Consider the following 16475-nt stretch of genomic DNA (forward strand, 5'->3'; position numbering starts at 1 on the left):
AATTGACTTCCTATAAAAGTTCCTATGAAAGTGAATTTCTACCCTTCAACATTATTTTATTTTTTGATCCAAACAGGTCCAAAATTCTGCTGATTAGTTCCCTAATATATCTTTATAGGCAGTTTTTCTAATACAGAGCTCCAAAATACCTGTAGTCATAGGGTTAAAGGGCTTTTAAACAACTTAAAGGGTAACGAAGTTTTCCAAAAACTTCTGACATGTCACTAGGTCACTAAAACGGAGCGGAAGAAGCCCTCGGGTGAGCGCTGAGCCGCTTTATGATCGCCTTTCCAAGAAATGCAGATCAGAAACTAAGCAGCAAGTGCTCAGACCCTCACCGATCAAAAGTTCTGACATATCAGAAGTTTTTTGAAACTTTTGGTTACCCTTTAAACACTGATGCCCTAAATCAGCTTTAGGATAGACCATCCCTCAGAGGAGGGTACAACCACTGTACATCAGCAGCAGGTTCAAGACCGTCACTCGTCCTCATGGGCAGCTGCGCCTATTCAAGGGAATGTGATGGAGCTGCAATACCAGGCACAGCCACACAGATGTGCCTTCAAACAGCTGATCGGGGTCCCGGGGCCTTCAACGATCAACAGAGATGACCTTTCCTAAGTATGATCAGTATTGTACTCGGGTAGCAAAGCGTTCTTACCAGTTTTCACCTATCCACTGGATGGGTGATAACTGGTAGATCAGTCGGAGTCTGACCGCTGGAAATCCCACAGATCGAAAATCTTCTATGGGGCGGCGTACATTGCCAAGTACCGCGCTATGCATTGAACTCAATATTGCATGAGGTACGGACCTAAGCGCCTTCTAGTGGCAAATGCAGAAATGAGACAGCACGCAATTGTGGATTAAAACAGTAAAAGGTTAACATTAACTAGAAGGTGTCTGCAGGAGGTTAACTGGAGAAGGTGGGGGGTAGAATACAGAAAAAAAACATAAAAACGACACATTTGCTTTTCCCTCTATTTTTAAGTAATCTAAAAAAAAAAGGCATGAAATACTACAGAATCTATTAACACAGAAAATAAATAAAAGTAAAAGCGGCAGCCGTCCGAAGGTCGTCCTGCTATGTGGGAGAGGACACATCACGAGGAGGATTAGTGAGACGCGGTGGAAACGGGAAGCGTTCTCATCTATGACACCCACAGACAGCAAGCAGAGGTTATATATAGAGCAGATCCTCCTTACTGCTGACGGGAAAGTTATAAGTTACCTTCCTAGAATAGCGAACAACCTTTACATCTTACAAGCGATCCCACGTCACTAAAGACGGACAGGAGGCCACCACGCTGCCCCGGCACGCCTCAGCATCCATTTCACCCCTCACACAAACCATACAAAGCCTAAATATATACAAAAGGTTCAACACAACGCAGCTTCTCCTCTACTGATCTGCACGACCCTTAGGAAAGATCTCTCTGCCCTGTCCTGACAGATCCCGTTCAGTTTTTGGCACACATTGCAAATCTCTCACACGCTCCCATAAGACACCTGTCAAAAACCTGCTGATGTTATAGTACCAGTAGGGGGCAGCTGTGAGAAATCGATTAGCCTGAGAATTCAGGAATCTCTGCTGCATTGCATGATGGAAAATGTAGTGTTTAGACAGACCAAAAAAAGTTTATTTACTAACACGCAACACCGTAAAGTGCATGATGGCAGAGGAGCTCAGATAAGGTCCTGTTCACATCACGTTTGGGACGTCCATTCAGCGTGGCTCTTTTAGCCAAAACATGGTCATCTCTGCCGGTATAGGTCAGTATACCTTTTTTTTTATTATTTTGAGTTATGGAATAGTGTAGTAGACTGTGCAAAAATGTATTTAACCCCTTAATGACCAGGTCATTTTATGCATTAATGACCAAGGATTATTTTTATTTTTTTTGTCGCATTCTAAGAGTCAGAATTTTTTTTTTTTTTTTATTCCCTCGACACAGCTTGTATTTTGCGGGATGAGTTGTATTTTTCAATTGCATCCTTTTTGTATGCATATAATATATTAACTTTTATTAACTTTATTTTAGGAAAATTGAAAATAAACTGCTATTCCAGCATTGTTTTTCACATTATGTTATTTATGCCGCATAGTGAACGGCATAAATTTGTTAGGCTCTGTTCACACCTGCGTTGGGGTCCCGTTCTGACGTTCCATTAGAGCTTTCCGACAGAAAAGGACTGATTTCAATGGTGACGGTTCCGGTGCCCGTGGTTTCCGTTAGTCTCTTTTGTGCACCGGATCCGCCATTTTGCCGGAAGCAATAGCGTGGGCTAATAGGTAGATGCTGAAGTCAGACATGCGGGCCTTTGTTAGGCCCCCGGCTGCCATGGAAACCCAACAGCGCCCTTCGATTTCTTTGCGGGGGCGCCAATGGGATGACAGAGGGAGCACCCTCCCTCTGTCAAACACAGATGCCACTGTCGCTTTTGACAGCGGCTTCGATTCTGGCAGGAGCATGGCTGTGTATAACAGCCGTGCTCCTGCCGCTGATCGCATGGTTACACTGGCAGTACCCACCAGATCAGAGCGACGGATATATCCGTCACTATGCGGGAACTAACACCTGCTTGCGATGGATATATCTGTCGCTCGTCGTTAAGGGGTTAAAATGTGATATGAACTTCGTTATGAAATCTATAAGAAAGTGAAATTCTATGAAGAGCCAGGAGAGACGACATTTTTGTATTCCTTGATGAGAGACAACGGTCAAAATAGAACATATAAAATAGTACAAATTGAAGCAATACATTTGGCACCAGCAACAAGTTTGTAGCTACACTGGCCACCTGACTCCTGGAAATGATCCGGCCATACACTTGACATATCAGGCGAAACTGCGGATTTCGGCGTCTGGAATAAAGTACCATTGTACTAATGTCTCACATCTGCGACAAGCAGATCTCAATGGTGTCCGCTTTCAGAGCATCATAGTCATTGCTTGTATGCTGTGGTAGAGGGTCAGGGGCTGAATATTAGACAAGAGGAGGGTTGGTTACTGGAACGTGTAGGAACTATTTCCTTGCCACTTCCCTTTGAAATAATTGATGTATAAAACAATAATCATTAAAGGGGCATTCCGACTTCAGAAATGTATGGCATATACATCCGTATGCATTAATCGCCGCCATGGCGGACGCATTTAGGTGGAGAGGTGGGTAAGGGGGAGTGGCCCTTTAACCAGTTAGTGACCGCCAATACGCCTTTTAACAGCGGCCACTATCAGGCTTTATTCTGATGCATATGCCTTTTTACGGCACTGCATCAGGATAAAGTAAACAGAGCAGGGAGCTGTCAAATCTCCCTGCTCTCCCTGCCAGAGGCAGCTGAGGGCTAGGAGCGTCCCTGCTCTGCCGTGTGAGATCAATATTAGTATCGATCTCACCCGTTTAACCCCTCAGATGCGGTGCTCAATAGCGAGCACCGCATCTGAGTGGTTTTGGTGAGAGGGAGGGAGCTCCCTCTCATCCCACCGACACGATCGCCGAGTGTCAGTGTCTCCAATGTCAGCCGGGGGCCTAATAAAGGCCCCCAGGTCTGACTGGAGTGAATGCCTGCTAGATCATGCCAGAGGCATGACCTAGCAGATACCTGCAATACAAATGTATTGCAGTGTATTACAATAGCGATCGGAGAATTGCATATTAAAGTCCCCTAATGGGACTAGTAAAAAAAAAAGTTTAATAAAAGTTAATTTAAAAAAAAATGTTACAAAAAAAATGAAAAACCCAACTTTTCCCCTTAAAAAATGCCTTACTATTAAAAAGACAAAATAAAGTTAAAAAAAAGTTACACATATTTGGTATCGCCACGTCCGTAACGACTCCGACTATAAATCTATTACATTATTTAACCCGCACGGTGAACGCCGTAAAAAATGTATTAAAAAAACTATGGAAAAATTGCTGTTTTCTGCGAATCCTGACTTTAAAAAAATGTGATAAAAAGTGATCAAAAAGTCGCATCTACTCCAAAATGGTACCAATAAAAACTACAAGTCGTCCCGCAAAAAAAAAAAAACCCTCATACAACCGCATCGGCGAAAAAATAAAAACGTTACGGCTCTTCAAATATGGAGACACAAAAACAAATAATTTTGGGAAAAAAAGCGTTTTTACTGTGTAAAAGTAGTAAAACATACAAAAACTATACAAATTTGGTATCGTGGCAATCGTAACAACCCGCTGAATAAAGTTATTGCGTTATTTATATCACACGGTGAACAGCGTTGATTTAAGACGCGAAAAAGAGTGGCAATTTTTCTCTATTCCCCCCCAAAAAAAAGTTCATAAAAGTTAATCAATAAATAATATGTCCCCCAAAATGGTGCTATTGAAAAATACAACTTGTCCCGCAAAAAACAAGACCTTATACAGCTATGTCGACGCAAAAATAATAAGGTTATAGCTCTTGAAATGCGATGATGGAAAAACGTAAAAAATGGCTTGGTCATTAAGGGGTTAAGGGATCCGCTCATGTTGAATATGGTCTGATGAGCGGCAGCAGGTTATAGAACAGGAGGAGCTGAGCAGAATATATAGTTTTATGGGAGAAAATTCAGTATAAAACTTCTACTCAGTCTACTCAGTGAGTGACAGCGATCTCTGCATTTATAATCCTACAGGGAAGGCTGTCAATCACCAAGTAGGACCGCCCACTGGACTCCTAAGCATAGAAATAGCAGAAATTTAAATGACTAAAATACAAGTTATACCAAATCTTTTGCTACAAAACTATCAAACTGCCCAGCTCCGGCTCTAGAACAGGCTGCCTACATTCTCAATGTGACAGGTTCCCTTTAAGAGCCGTCAATGTTTACACCAGGAGAACATATAAAGTGTCAGTCTCGCATTTTTATAACTTGTTTAGGATACTCAATCTTGTTCCAAATGTTCTTCCTGAAGATTTACAACAAAAGAAAACCCAACCTAAGGTTCCCCTGCGTGTGACGTAACAGCAGATCTCTTACATGGCCACATCATGTCAATAGCATCTGTCTCAAACCACCATCTGTTGAATTGATTTTCCAGCAGGTTTGCTCTCCAGCTGTCGTAAAACCACAACTCGCAGCCTCTGACTAGCACCACTAGCTATCTGGTATTTGGCCAGCCCTGCCGTATATTAAAGAGACATTGTGTTGTACTTAAAGGGGTTGTCCACTTTATGAAAACTGACGACCTATCCACCGGATAGGTGATCAGTATATGATCGGTACGTGTCCGACATCCGGACCCCGCACCGACCAACAACTCTGGTTGCCTTTGTGCACTGGATGATTGGAACGGGATGCAGTAGTTGGAGCCAGAAGCAAATGGTTCCGACCACTGCATAGCGGCCTGTCGGCGGAACTGCAGCTCTGCCGCTATTCTTTGACCGGAGCCATCTGCTTCCGGCAAAATCGTCCGGGGCCCGGAGGCAGCCGGATCGGTGCGGGGTCCGGGTGTCAGACACGTACCGATCATATACCGATGACCTATCCGGTAGATAGGTCATCAGTTTTCAGAAAGTGGAAAAATCCTTTAAGACATGGACTTAAGCAGACATTAACTAGATGCTGCTGACGTTCCCAACATTCAGATACTTGGGAGGACATTACTGTGTAGAACCGAGAAAGCTCCATATATCCTGATCTACAGGTGTCTGTATAGGGAGATATCGCCTTTCATAAAATAATGATACCCGGGTCCTGGGATTAGTCCAGTCTATGATCTCAATATGCCGCTAGTTTACCCCCGTTAAAATACGGAGACCAAATAACGCTTGAAACTGATGTGCTTCTGCCCTGGACCAGGCCCGATCAAAATCCAGAAGTCGGGTTGGACCGAAGAAAAAAAAAAAAAAAAAAGAAGTAAAGTTGGCTCCTAGAAGCCACCCATGACTTAGACCAGTGGTTCCCCATTTTGCTGCAGCAAGATCTGTCACCTCTACAGCAGAGATGGCAAACAGATTTCACCCTGCCCAAAGATGATTGACACGGGGGCAGGTAAAAGCAGGCAACAAATCTCAGCTTCTTTGGGGTAGGAATTTCAAGGGGGTTTCCCGAGAGTAAAAAAAAATATTTAGGCGCCCCCCCCATGGTTAACAAGGTTGGAAATCACGGACGTAGACGCTACAGTTGAGGGGATCACATTGAAACATGCATAAACTATACACACATTTATTTGCAAGTTCATTTACCGTATTTTTCGGACTATAAGACGCAGTTTTTAGCAAGAATAAATCTTGCTAAAAAGTCCCTGCGTGTTATAGTCCGCAGTCAAGGGCCCCGGCATCCCCGGGACCCATGACCGCATCATTACTTAACCCCTTCCCAGCCCATGACGTGTCGGCACATCATGGAGCTGGAGGGGGGTGATGTATGGAGCGGGCTCACGCACGGAGCCCGCACCATACCCTGCAGGTGTCAGCTTCTGACACGCTGCACTAACGGCCAGCAACAGCAATTTCGCTGTTCCTGGCAGTTTAAAGGGCTTGTGCCATAAAACACATGCATCCCCTCTCCACAGGATAGCGGATACATGTGATCGATAAGGAGAACGGGGACAAAGTCGCCCAGAGCGCTGCATGAGAAGTTGTGACTTCCGCGTCCGGCAGCTTCATAGAGATCAATGGGATTCTTCTGCGCATGCGCGAGCGGATCTCCATGTAGCGCTTTGGGTGACTTTCGGTCCCCTGTTCTCCTTATCCCTGGGGGTCCCAGCGGTCGGACTCCCAGCGATCTTACATGTGGATAGGAAAAAATGTGTTTTATGGCAAACCCATTTAACTAGTTAAATGCCGTGGTCAATAGCGACCGCAGCATTTATAGGGTTTTTTTCCATGAAGGACATTTATGATATATCCACAGGATATGTCATAAATGTCAGATAGATGCAGGTCCCACCTCTGGGACCCGCACCTATCTCTAGAACGGGGCCCCCTAAACCCTGTTCTAGCTTTCTGTTCTCTCCCGGCCACTTGATTACATGTGGAGTTACTGAAACAGCGTAACTCGCTGAGCTACGCTGTTTCCGTAACTCCCATAGAACTGAACAGTAGTTACGGAAACAGCATAGCTTGAATGCTGCGCTGCTTCCATAACTGCCATTCACTAAGATGGGCGGTAACTCCACATGTAACCAAGTGGCCGCATGTGTGGTTCAAGTCCCCTAGGGGAACTAATAAAGTGTAAAAAAAAAAATATTAAAAGTAAAAAAAAAAAAAAAAGCACAATGTAAAAAATAAATTATTTGTTATCGCTTTGTCCGTAAAAGTCCGATCTATTACAATATACCATTATTTAACTCGGATGGTGAGTTTAAAAATGTAAAACATCAAAATAGTTTTTTGGTCACCTTAGTGCTAAAAATATGAAAAAAAAAAAAAAAGTGATCACAAAAATCGTATGTACCAAAAAATGGTGCCAATAAAACTACAACTCGTCCCGCAAAAAATAAGCCCTCACACCGCTCAATCGATGAAAAAAAAATATATCAAAAAAGTTTTGGCTTTAAGAATGTGGTGAAACCGAATAAATTATTTTTTAACAAATCATTTTTTTCCTATTTTCTGTTGTCTAAAACCTGGGTGCGCCTTATGGTCCGAAAAATACGGTAACTCATATGCCCGTGGGAACAAGGTGGCAACGTCTATCTTCTGCAGAGAGGTCCAATTCTTGGTCACGAAAACTAGAGCAGCTCCCTGTGCGTTGAAGGAAACTTGCCTGAACAGAAAGACTTCATGCAGATACTCTCCTGGTAAGAGCCAATCCACGGCCCCTCCACGCCAGAGCGCTCCCCTACTGCATCTCTGACAATCTCAGTTGTATCCGACAAACTTGGAGACGACTAGAGCTCAATGGACTGCTGCAGAAATAAGAAACTACAATGTGGCAAGTGATAAGGCTGGAGAAAATGATGTCGCTTAGGTGATCTAGCGGACGAACACACTGGACATTCGCGGTCAAATGCATCACTACATAATAAGATCATGACCCGGAGCCAAACTTCATACCCGCCTCCTAATATGCCTGTTAAAGTGAAATGCTGGAGCTTAGGTCTATAAAAATATGGGTGAGAAATTCTTTATAAATTGTTTGCCAAGAGCACGAGAAAAAAAAAAAAGAGCCAGTGCCAAGAAATGCGAGTAATATTCAATGCTCCACCCAAGTCACCATATGCCTCTCATTATCACAAATCTGGGAGAGACTTGAAGGAAGCAGCGCACGTAGCAGGAGGAAAGAGGCCCGACTTCAACGCCCTGGCCCCAACTGTTTATATTTCTGAAACCATTGTTTACCTTCCCTTTAGCTCCAGAAGACCAGTGTGCACACGTCCCTGCCTGGGGAGACGGGTCCTCCTCATAAATCTCATGGACGGAAGGCCAAAGTCAAGTCAGCCTACAAGTACTTGTTGTGCTGCAGATCTGGGGTTACACGGCAGGTAGAATAAGCAGATGGTAAATACTATTAAAGGGGTTCTCTGGTCTCATCAAATGAATGTTATTTTTTATATAAAAGTCATACAATTTTCTAATATACTTTATTCATTAGTTTTTGAGATCTCTGCTTCTTGTCATTCTGTAGGAACATTCACTGTTAACTTCCAGTGGCTAAAATTCTGTCCGTGATCACATGTCATCAGGTGCAGGGCTTACAGTAACTAATATGTGTATCAGAGCTGTGTCTTCTAATGACCCCAGCACCCGTGTGTCCATCACGTGACCCTGTAACAAACCGTGCACCCGTGTGTCCATCACGTGACCCTGTAACAAACCGTGCACCCGTGTGTCCATCACGTGACCCTGTAACAAACCGTGCACCCGTGTGTCCATCACGTGACCCTGTAACAAACCGTGCACCCGTGTGTCCATCACGTGACCCTGTAACAAACCGTGCACCCGTGTGTCCATCACGTGACCCTGTAACAAACCGTGCACCCGTGTGTCCATCACGTGACCCTGTAACAAACCGTGCACCTGTGTGTCCATCACATGACACTGTAACGAACGGTGCATACGTGTGCATCACATGACCACGGACAGAAGTAAACAACGAATGAACAACAAGCAGAGATCTTGAGAACCGTGAGGAATTACAAAAAGAGTATATTGAAAAATTTTATAACTTTTAATTATACAAAAAAAATATTAGATTTCTGAAACCAGACAGCCCCCTTTAATAAGACCCAGCATACGAATTTCTACAAGTTGTGGCCAAAAATTATTTTTAAGGGTATGTTCACGCGACCTATTTTCAGACGTAATTCGGGCGTGTTACGCCTCGAATTACGCCTGAAAAGACGGCTCCATTACATCGGCAAACATCTGCCCATTGCTTGCAATGGGTCTTACGATGTTCTGTGCAGATGAGCGGTCATTTTACGCGTCGCTGTCAAAAGACGGGGCGTAAAAAGACGCCCAGCTCAAAGAAGTGCATGTCACGTCTTGGGACGTAATTGGAGCAGCTTTTCATTGACTCCATTGAAAAACAGCTCATTACGTCCGTAATGGACGCCGCAAAAAAGGCGAGTACTTGCAAAAACGTTGCGGTTTTTGCCTGAAAACAGCTCAGTAATTTCAGACGTATTTCGTTAAGACGTGTGAACATACCCTAATAGTGAACCCTAGAGAAAACATGGCTGGACACAGCCAATGTGTCAGAATCTGTGCTAGTGCCCGACTTCTGGGACTGTTTTATGTCTATAGAATTTCTTTTGGGGGCACTTTAACAGTCGAAAAGTGCTAAATGAGTCAATAGCAGGAGACACAAAGTGAAGTTGGCACTGGCACTACAATAGTCATAGCACAAAAACGGCGTCTGTTAATATTTTCCAGATGAACGTGTGTTGGTACACATTACAGCCGTAAACATATTCATAGGAGGAGATCACAGCAGGAAACCATCCAAGAAACTGCAAACTACCACCGAGAAGGAATATGGAGACAACGAGAGTTCTTCCTCCGCTCCTAAGACCTTGTTCACGCAGATTTTCTACTGCCATTTTAAATTGCATCAAAAAGATACTTCTAAAGACACGAACGTTCAAAAAAATGTAACATCCGTTTTTTCCGGCATTTTTCATTAAGTACGGGCTTCTTTTCTGGCGTTTTTTTTAAGTCCTATAGAGAAGCCCATTGTCAAAATGCTTGAAGAAAAAAATGCCACCTGACCACAACATCAGAAACAAAAAAAAAGCCACAAACCAAAACGCATTTGTATGTGGTGCATTTTATATTTTACTAGACTTTTATGTAACATCTGGCCGCAACAAAAGACACCGTCAAAAAACATGAAAAACGCAGCAAAACACTGTGGATTCCAGCCTAAGAACAGCAGATAAGGAATGCAGGATGATATGAATGCCGATCGTCATTTCTTGACTTTTCATTGATGTTGCCCCATAAGGCTGGGTTCACACGACCATGTTACGTCCGTAATGGATGGACGTATTTCGGCCACAAGTCCCGGACCGAACACAATGCAGGGAGCCGGGCTCCTAGCATCATAGTTATGTACGACGCTAGGAGTCCCTGCCTCACTGCGGGACAACTGTCCCGTACTGTAATCATGTTTTCAGTACGGGACAGTAGTTCCACGGAGAGGCAGGGACTCCTAGCGTCGTACATAACTATGATGCTAGGAGCCCGGCTCCCTGCAGTTTGTCCGGGACTTGCGGCCGAAATACGTTCCGTCCTTTACGGACCGAACATGCTCGTGTGAACCCAGCCTAACACAAGTCATTCATCTACTTCCATACGAAGTTTGGTGCACTTCACGTACTCCACGTTTCTGCGACAATTGGAAATCTCCATTGATCGGATTGGATTTTGTATTCCAGACTTCATAGGAGAGATCCATGTGTAAGGCCCCATGCACACGACTGTAAAAATGACAGCCCCATTCACTTCTATTGCCCACGGACACCTTCCCGTATATTTTACAGGAAGATGTCCGTGCCATAGAAACCTTCCGCAAAAGATAGGACATGTCCGAGCTTTTGCTTTTTATGGACTGTGCTCCCATACTTAAAAATGGGAGCACGGCCGGCAAACATGGCCGACAATCCGCAGCTTGTTGTTCCCATAGTTACAGGCACGGTCGTGTGCATGGGGCCAAAGATAAATGAAAGTCCTCAATGTGCTGCCTGGATATACATACAACTAGAGCTACTAACCCGGGCACAACTGAGTGTCGGCGTCAAATCAAGGAACGAAAGAAATAACAGTGTTACCGCTACCAGACCTGTCACCCATCTCCACGCGGGTTACAGCGATGTACTGCAGGATGGACTATTTAATCAGCTATACACCTCTGTCCACTTGCCAAAATATAGACATCATATACATATGGTGCCAGTTACTCGACAAGCTGCATTCTAATACTAGATACGTACACCGCAGCCTCACTTGTCAGGTGACGGGCAGCTACAACTATGACACGGGCCGCTCCATGTGGTCCATGTCTGATACACTGAACACCAGACATGAATGGTGCCTCCCTTTACTGCCTGCTGCACCACTTCCCTGTGAAATTATATATGACATTTTTTTGCACGCAGGTGTCCAGAGGTCCACCCCCATAGGAGTCAATGACAATCTGGGGAAAAGTATTTCCGGGTTATCCACCCATGCCCAAAAATTAGAATGGAGCAGAAAAGACAACCAAAGGTTGTAGGAGTCCGTCTGATCTCGCCAGGGACCCATTTGCCTTTAACCTAAACGGTAAACTTCAGTTCATTGGCTCCTAGTATTAATCCGGACATGTGGCCCGCAGATCAGAATGGTACCCAATACCATAAATTGTGTGCACACCACCATACTCCGTAATATCAGCCGTCAGCTGCATACTTTATATACAGAGTTTCACACATTCAAAACACGATCTCGGTAATTTATCACGTAAAACACATCCTCTCCCTAATTGCAAATACCCAGAAAACACTACAGAGCTAGAAAGCGGACTGATTTTTCAGTAGAAACGGTGTACGTTCCAGCAGTAATGAACACATAGCGAAAAGGACATCAGTAATCTGCCAAGAGCACCTACTGGGCATTGCCAGAGAACTTGATAAAGGTTCGCTCCCCTCCCATAAAGGGCGACTCTAACACTAACCATAAAACGGTACATACACCTTTCACCAAAACCTTACTTCTTGATAACATACATATGTAGGTTAGTAAGAAGTAGGGGACAGATGAGAGATCCTGCAGTCATGCACTCAGACTGCACAAGATTTGTTTGTAGTTGGTTACCGTGGAGACACAGGTCTGTATAGGAGCTATAGACAAAACAGTAAAAGTTTAGCAAAAGTGCCAAGTTATGTATTTTAATGCATTGGAAAACTACTAGTTATGCAATTCCCTAATATATTAGAAACACTTCACGCGCATCCTCAGGCTTTGCAAGTTATTTTTTTTCTTAGGATTTGGGACAGAGCCCTAGAACAGTCTCTATTGAATAACGTATGTGCGATACTGCAAGATGAAAAGCTCTTGAAGCCTTTCTATTGTGTTTTTCCCCATTGAGGCCAATGGAGGAAAATGGCCACAAAAGCTTCAAGGACAGAGAATATTAGTTTAGAAGAAGCGCAGCATTGTCAAAGAATATCTCCAAGCCACAATGAACCAACACCGCACATCTGGCCACTGCAGTCAGCCTGAACGAGTCCAAGACAACATATAGCCAGAAGCTGGAGCGGACGTCAAGGCGTTACTCACCTTGTCTTTTTCATGAGGCAGTAAACACACTGGTGGCAGCGATGCCAATGATTCCCATCCCAGTTTGGCCTCGGACAGCTTGGAACTCAGCTTGTAAAGAGTGCCCTCCTTTGTAATTCTCCCATGGCCCAGTGCCCGCTTGACGGCAAGTCGTAACTGCTGGTGGAAGGCTGAAGCTGGACTTATATTGCCCCCAAAGGCTGCCACCACATCCCTCTGATTACGCAGAAAGCGTTCAATGCTCTTCAGAGAAGAACCCCCTGGATCACAGAGCCCCTCTAGTGTCTTCCTCAAAAGCCGCTGCCAGTCCAAACCTTCTGGCCGCCCTGGGTTCCTGCCAGTCTTAGGTAGCGCCAGGCGGCCTGGGTTGTCAGGGTCTTTGTAGGAGTTTTGCCCCTTGTTGGTAACCTTAAGTACTGTTCCATCTTTAACACTGAGTTCCAGCTGCTCTAAGACGGTGTGACGATCCAGTCCGTGTGAAGTGGACACGGCGTTGCAGACGCGCTCCTCCGATGGGCGCTGCTTCTGTTTCTTTACCTTCCTGATGGCCTCCAGGATCCATTGCGTATACAAAGGATTAGCCAGCTTCACCATGATGACTGTATATCCATAGAGGTTTAGCCCTGGTCCTGGAGGGAGGAAAGGAGGGTGGCGCTGCCCGGAGGCTGGCTCACCATAGCACACACCAAGCTCCTCTCACTCCAACCTTACCAAAGTCCACGAGTCTTGGTAGGGAGAGACGAAGGGCAGAACGGAGACAACAACCTTGGAAACTTGTAGCGGCAAATACCAATAACTGCAAACGCTGACCAGGAGGGATGTGAAGTTTTTCAAACCTGTGTAGAGAAAACAGAAGAATATAAGACCAGATGTAACAAGTGGTAAAAAGCAGACATCCCACAGAGCAGCCCCGACATATGTCAACATCACCTAAAAAAACATAAAAACTAATGAGGGACCATCTGATCATATAAATAAACTGTGCCACCACTAAACCCCAGTTCACATGACCACTAAATTCTATAAGTACCTGTTGCAGTGTGTGTGCGCAGCATTTTGTGCTATTCTTCTACATGCAATGCACCCACCGCTTAACTTTTTCTTACATAATATATAGCCAACACTTGTGATCCATCGAGAGTCCGACATGACTGCTACGTTACCATTGTGCTCCAATAGAAATAAATTGTGATCCCACCGCCACCGCAAGTATATTTGTTTGTTGCGTAATATAAGTTGTACGGCATAAGTCACCATGTTCTCACTCTATACTACAATGTGTGTCATGAAGTAAAGTAGTGATCTCCATACTCACACTGTGATATCGCCATGAAATGTGCCAACTCTGCTAGGCTGGCACTAGTCGATGTGGCGTAACGTCTGTTCCAAAAGCGGTCACACAACAGTCGTGCTCCATAGAAACGCATTGAATTTTCTCAATACGCTTCTCCGACCATCATGTCATCCAGAATTGTCCCGTGGTCACTCCACTCCTCCGGCAATGAATGAAAAAGCTACGTACTGCCCTCCACTGTCATAAGCGAGACCAAGAGTCAAATAAAAGACGGACGAGGGGGCATTATGACCGAACGGCCCAAACCATACCCCATACCATAGTGTGACACGCAGACCACGGACGTACAACTAGGTTAATACAAAGTCAACTATACCAAACCACAGCTCACTGACCATCACAGCCAAGGGGCAGCGTAATAATATAAAAAAAAAAAAAGCATGTGACTACGTTGTCACCAATAGCAGCCAATTAGAGTTTCACTTTCATTTTAACTTCAAAAATGAAACATACCCACTGATTGGTTGCTCCGGCAACAAGGCCGCTTAGACCGCCTTGGATAGTATTGATATGGATACCGGCAGTTGTCATTGAACCACAAAAAGCGACAGCGGTAGGAAATGAGGGACAGCGTGGTTCACGTACTAGGAGACATTTTTATACACAAGCTGAGACATTTTGTCGGAGGGGAAAAACAAAAAAAATAAGAGAACGCAAAGATCAGAACGCAAATAAAAGACGAAGACGCCATACGAGTGCGGACGACAACAATTTTACATCCAGGACTCAAATGTGTCATACAGGCCCAATGCATACAAGTGCAGGGTCATGCTGGGACTTGTGGTACAATCTGTGTGTCATGTCAGCAGCACGACCAGTGTGTGAGGCAGTAAAAAGCCGAGAAGGACTCCCTGCTGACAGGCGTAGACTGCTCAGCATCAAGGTCTACCGTACAGTAATCCTATAGTCTTCTTTGTCTAAAGCTTTACATAACACCCGCACCCTGCGCACCTGTCCGGGCATGACTTCTACGCGAGTCCCCGGCTTACTCAGGCGGCGTAGGCCTTAGGCCAGGGCCTGCCAAGAGGTCGGCAGGCGGCCCTGGGTGGAGCCGGGCGGTTACACAGAGATCCCCTGTGACACATGAATAAGCAACGGTCAGGGAGAAAGAGAAAAAAAACAAGATAGGGCTGTTCTCTTACCGGGAGTCCCAGGAGGCAGCAGCGACGGAGCGCGGAGACACCCCGGGCTGATGCGGCGGCCATCTTGAAAACTGAAACCCGGGGAGGTAAGGCGAAGCTGGGAACAGCGCGGAGGGTGGATGGTTCAGTGAATTTAACAGCGCGGAGGGTGGGTAGACAGGTGAATGGAACAGCGCGGCGGGAATACAGAGTAGAAGACAGAACAGCGCGGTGGGAGACAGGAGTGGGTGCGTGGAACAGCGGGAACAAGGGGCGGAGATGTTGTGTGGATGTCACGATATGGGTGTTGCCTCGGAACTTGGAAACGGGTCTCTGCTATATTGTGGGAGGAGCAGTGAGTAGAGTAGGTCAGGGAGGGAACCAGTTAGGGAACAGCTGCTGAGGCCGGGTTTGGATTGGTTGGATTACGTCATCCGTAGGCGGGGCTGTGTGGTTGTTGTTGGAGGGATTCTGTGAGTCAGAGAGGGAGGAGCGGACGTGAGTGGAATAGCTCGGAGAGAGCGGTCAGGGAAAAGGCGCTTGGGGTAGCGGTTAAGACCATGTGACCGATAAAGGGCAATGCTGCCGAGCCGCCATATTAGTTGTGGGCATAACAAAGGACGTCCATCTTGTTAACCCTTTCCTTGCCCCCATGCTTTGTAGCGTTACCCTACATAACCCCTCCCTTCATGCATATGCATCTTATTATTAATATTAGAATGCAAACGAGATTCATTTGCATATCAGAGTGTGGAGTAATCAGGGAGTAGTGGTTTACGGCTCAGTACCCTGAATGATAAGCTCTGTACAGCCGTGGTAGTGTAGAAATATTCTTGCATCATGTAATGTTAACTTCGTAGTGATATCCCATGACGGAATGAGCTGTGCTGATTTATTATAATGATAATATACAATTTACCCGGTTGTGGATTCTGAGTGGTACTACAAGTCCCAGCATGGACAGGGTGGCTATGCTTCCAGTTGTCAAAGTTGACAACATGAAATTTCTCGCTAAATATCTCCCTCTAAACCCACGCCTTAGGTGCCATAATAATTTCTCAGCTATAACCGTACGTGGTGACATGACGGTCGCGTGCAACTGATGATTGGACATGAGTCAAATGTGTTACAAAAAAAATGTCCTCAACTTCGATTTCTAACAATCTAGTAATAGTGACCTACAGGGCGGCGTATGTCCATGGCACAATTATTCCCACAGCTCTTCTGTATACTTTGTCATGCTCCACCCCCTTGTGTGGAGAGCATTCTTTTCTTCCCTGCCTCTGTATAG

At 45.1% G+C, this 16475-nt stretch overlaps 1 protein-coding gene across 1 annotated transcript in view; it reads right to left on the minus strand.

Annotated features, from left to right (window-relative positions):
- KAT6A (lysine acetyltransferase 6A) overlaps positions 1 to 15611 on the minus strand; it is a 50280-nt gene extending 34669 nt beyond the window's left edge. Inside the window, exons 1-2 of the mRNA XM_075858910.1 lie at positions 15206 to 15611; positions 12710 to 13545 (exon numbers count right to left, since the gene is read on the minus strand). Coding sequence (XP_075715025.1) covers positions 12710 to 13303 — 594 coding nt within the window. The 5' untranslated portion in view covers positions 13304 to 13545; positions 15206 to 15611. The remainder of the gene's footprint in view (positions 1 to 12709; positions 13546 to 15205) is intronic.
- Between the last annotated feature and the right edge of the window lie 864 nt (positions 15612 to 16475).

Source organism: Rhinoderma darwinii, chromosome 3, assembly GCF_050947455.1.
Source record: "Rhinoderma darwinii isolate aRhiDar2 chromosome 3, aRhiDar2.hap1, whole genome shotgun sequence".
In the NCBI taxonomy this organism is placed as follows: domain Eukaryota; kingdom Metazoa; phylum Chordata; class Amphibia; order Anura; family Rhinodermatidae; genus Rhinoderma; species Rhinoderma darwinii.